The sequence below is a fragment of the Elgaria multicarinata genome, chromosome 7 (assembly GCF_023053635.1).
Source record: "Elgaria multicarinata webbii isolate HBS135686 ecotype San Diego chromosome 7, rElgMul1.1.pri, whole genome shotgun sequence".
NCBI classification, from domain to species: domain Eukaryota; kingdom Metazoa; phylum Chordata; class Lepidosauria; order Squamata; family Anguidae; genus Elgaria; species Elgaria multicarinata.
In genome coordinates, this window is record NC_086177.1 from 2,831,267 (window position 1) to 2,835,662 (window position 4,396).

Consider the following 4,396-nt stretch of genomic DNA (forward strand, 5'->3'; position numbering starts at 1 on the left):
AAGTTTTTCAGAAGGGGCTTAAGTGATATAAAAGTATTCCAGCATTCACAACTTTTCCCCTAGTAATTTTAACCTTTTTATTCATCTCTCAATAGCACTATATTTTTTTACTTTTTATTTTTTTTAAAAAAAACAACTCTAAGATATAACAGTATTTTAGAATTAGAAGTGTCTATTATTTCAGTGTTGTATATAGAGTCATTTGCAAATAACAGAGCAGGAATCTTATCTTTGCTATCAGGTTTACATTTGAGGGGGAATTCAGTTGAATCTGATTGGCTTATGAGAGTGTATCTATATGATACATATACGGAAATACATATAACTGAATTCAAATATATGTAATGAATGGGTAGCAAGGACAAGAAATCATTCTGCCTGAGATCCCAGAAAACTGCTGCCAGTTCCTGCACTTAGTCCTGCTGGCTAAGTGTAAGCTCCAGTATAAGAGGCATTAAGCCAGTATACAACAGTTGCTGGAGAACGTGGGTGGGAGGCTGCTGCTGCACCAGTCCTGCTTGTGGGTCCTGGGTCGACAGCTGGTTGGCTGCTGTGTGAACAGAGTGCTGGACTAGATGGACCCTCGGTCTGATTCAGTATGGCTCGTTCTTACAAATAGACCAATGGCCTTACTTGGTAGAAGACATCTTAGGTCTACATATAAATATAGAAGCCCCACCCCTCAGCCATGCACACAGGCGTCTCTTTTTTAGACATATTCTCCTGAAAGTATACCCTAGAATATTCTAAATAGGGCTTGGGAATTACTATGCAAGATGGTATTTATTTTCTAATATGTCACAGTTCATTTTTATGTAGTTTTATTGCAACTAAAGCATGCCTGTCTATGTTCCCCTCACTTTCTTGTCAGCCAGTACCCCTTATTGTCTATGTGCCCTGTAGTGCTGTGGGCGGATGAGTTAGTATTTAGGAATCCTTATGTTTGACAGTCTTTTCCCCTCTAAGCTCCATATTGTAAGGAAATTGATGCATTCAGAAGACACACATGGTTCAGTGATTCAGTTCCAGCTAATGAGAATACTACAGAGGTGTGAGTTTTTTACCTCACTGTTTTGAATATTGGCCCATAAACCTTTAATGAGGATGAAAATAAGCAGCACATCAGACCTTTCCTGTCTTGAACAATAAATTACTACCAGTCTGTCCATGAACATGTCTCAAGTCTCTAGCACTTAGTATTTCTTGCCTTATACAGTGCCTAACCACTAGCCCTTCTATGGCCATGTCTCCAGCTTCTGGTCCATGGTCCTTGTTTATATGGTCTCTGGCTGGGCTTCAACGCATGATCTACTTTTTCTCCTTTGGTCTTGGGTTTTCTTGAGCAGAATGAAACCACAGCCATGATTAACCTTTCAACGTAGAAGGTTTGACAACCCTAAAATGTATCACAATTGTCCTAAGAACTTCACAGAATTATAATCACAGTTCTCTCCTACAGTTTTTTTTAAAATAATAATAATAATAATAATAATTAAAGTCAGGTCATTGCTTCATTCCCCAAAACACCACACAACTGCTGGAATAACAGAACTGGCTAAAGGTGATCAACATAAATTAATGTTACAAAAATCTTTGTCTCGAAGAAGAGCACAAACATGAGAGATTGCACTTTATGAGGATGCCATAAAATAAAGGCCATTCCACTGTCTCTTTAATTCCCCAAAGATCTTTACTAGCTATATTGATTAATGCAGACTATTAATATTTATATTAATGTTAAAATAAAAGGTTATGGAATGTATGTTGAAAATAACCTTGGGCTTGGGAACCTTACCTTGTCATTATTCTCCATCTCTGAATTTAAGGGGTTTCCACTGTTTCCTGTAAAAGGTACGGCACATTTCTCTCCACTAAGAATATTGTCTGCAATCTGAATGTTGGGAGTCAGGAAGGAAAACTCATTTTTCCTGGATTCTGAGGAGAGGCAAAGCTGGTAGGAATAAGGCAAAGTCCCATCTTCAAAATTAGGTGGAAACACGGCACCGGCCTTGGAATGGGGAACGGGACCAAAGCACTGCAGGAACTGGGGATTCCCTGAGTGTCGCAGCTTCGTCATAATGGCCAGAATCACTGTCAAGAGGAAGAGGAATGACATCACAGCTAAGGCCAGCACCAAATAGAACTGGAGATCGGACTGATAGTCGGAGCTGCTCGGCTGGTTTTTCATCTCGGGAAGGGCCTCCTGGAAGTTCTCAGCAAACACCAGGTTCAGAGTAGTGGTGGCCGAGAGAGGCGGCTGCCCATTATCCTTCACCACAACCACTAGTCTCTGCTTCACAGCATCTCTCTCCACAAAGGCCCTTGCTGTCCTGATCTCACCAGTGTGAGAACCGACAGTGAAGAGCGCTGGCTCCGTGGCTTGGATCAGGTGGTAGGAGAGCCAGGCGTTGTGTCCAGAATCAGCATCCACGGCCACCACCTTTGTCACAAGATAATCCGCCTCGGCCGAACGAGGCACCATCTCAAACAAGGCTGAGCCTTTGGCTTCTTGTGAAGGGGACAGGATACGAGGGCTGTTATCATTCCGATCCAGAATGAACACCCTCACTGTGACATTGCTGCTGAGAGGGGGAGAGCCAGCGTCTTGGGCCTTCACTTGCAGCTGGAACTCCCTGAATTGTTCATAGTCGAAGGACCGCTGGGCGTAGAGTGTGCCCGTCTCGGAATTAATGGAGATATAGGAGGAGATGGGGAGCTCCTCAATGTTGCTGTTGAGGATGGAGTAGGTGATCCGTGCGTTTTGGTCCACATCTGGATCAGAGGCTTTCATACTGAAAATGGAGGCTCCGGAAGGGTTGTTTTCTGGCACATAGATGCTGTAGGAGGATCTCTCAAAGGCTGGGGCATTGTCATTGATATCAGAGATCTGTAGGGAGATGGTTTTGTGTGTGGAAAGCGGAGGGATCCCTTTGTCAATGGCTGTAATGGTGATATTATATTCAGGGTTTTTTTCTCGGTCCAAGGGACTGTCAGTCAGGAGCTTGTAGTAATTGTTGGATGTGGGAAGAATCTTGAAGGGCAAATCATCTTGTAAATAGCAAGTAACCTTTCCATTATCGCCAGTATCTTTGTCATTTATATTGATCAGAGCGATTAAGGTATCAGGTAGGGAATCTTCTGCAACTGGACTGAACAACGAAGCTAGAATTACTTCTGGGGAGTTATCATTTTCATCACGAATTCTTATTTCAACTTTGCAATGTGTCACTGATCCGCCTCCATCTTTTGCTGCAACTGTCATAGTATATTCTTTTGTTTCCTCATAATCCAAGTGTCCCATTAGAGTGATTGTGCCATTGTTTGGTTCCAGAGTGAATTTGTTGTTGGCATTCACTGGTATGTTGCTGAAATGATACCTGATTTGAGCATATGACCCTTCATCATTATCAGAAGCTGTTAGCTGGAGGACCAGGGACCCAACAGGAACGTTTTCCCCCAAACTGACCTGGTACACCTCTTGAGTGAAGATGGGTGGGTTGTCATTGGCATCAGTGACATTAATCCATATCTGGGCAGTCCCTGTTTTTCTAGGTTCACCCCCATCCAGGGCTGTAAGGATCAAGTGAAGGCTCTGTTCACTTTCTCGATCTAGTGGTTTCTGCAACACTAAATCTGCAAATTTATTTCCATCCTGATTCTTTTTAACATCCAAGGTGAAGTAATGATTGGTGCTTAGCTGGTAATCCTGAAGAGAATTCATCCCAATGTCTGGATCATTTGCTTTCCCAAGGAGAAATCGGGTGCCTGGTAAGGTAGATTCAATTATCTCCAGCTTGATTATGCCACTGAGGAACTGTGGTGCATTATCATTAATGTCCTGTATCACTATGCTTATATGGAAAACATTTAAAGGATTTTCAATCACTACTTCAAAATTGAGAAAGCATTGCGGAGTTGAGTCACATATTACCTCCCTGTCGATCCTGTCATTCACATAGAGGTTTCCGTTCTCTGCATTGATACTGAAATGGTGCATTTTAGCCACAGAGACAGCATGCAGATTGCGCCTTGGTAGTTCCCTGGCATTCAGCCCCAGGTCCTTGGCCAGATTCCCCACAATGGAACCCTTTGCCATCTCCTCAGGGATTGAATAGCGAATCTGCTCTGAGGCAGCCCAGCAGGAGAACGAGAACAGTAAGAGAAGCGGTACTTGCCTCGCCAGTGCCCTGCCACTCTCTTCTCCCCTTCTCTCCATCTGGCGCTATGAGAATTGGCTGCCTCCTGCTTCCAAGGCACTTCAAATTCCCACCAGGGTGCAGGGAATCTCCCTTAGGAAGGAGAGGAGCTCACCTGTCTCCTTAACCCTTTTTCAGACCGCGGCAGTTTGTACCTCCCCTTCTCACCCTTGTCTTGGTGATCTCTGTCCCCGATCTGC

The 4,396-nt window shown here is 43.6% G+C and overlaps 1 protein-coding gene across 9 annotated transcripts in view; it reads right to left on the bottom strand.

Moving 5' to 3' along the window:
- Positions 1-4,396, bottom strand: part of LOC134401297 (protocadherin gamma-C5-like) — a 298,584-nt gene that overhangs the window by 170,852 nt on the left and 123,336 nt on the right. The window contains exon 1 of one of the 9 annotated variants that reach the window (XM_063130078.1): positions 1,796-4,307. The exons of the other annotated variants lie outside the window; for them this stretch is intronic. Coding sequence (XP_062986148.1) covers positions 1,796-4,216 — 2,421 coding nt within the window. The 5' untranslated portion in view covers positions 4,217-4,307. Of the gene's footprint in view, positions 1-1,795; positions 4,308-4,396 lie in introns of those variants that run through there. 9 annotated transcript variants of the gene reach the window in all.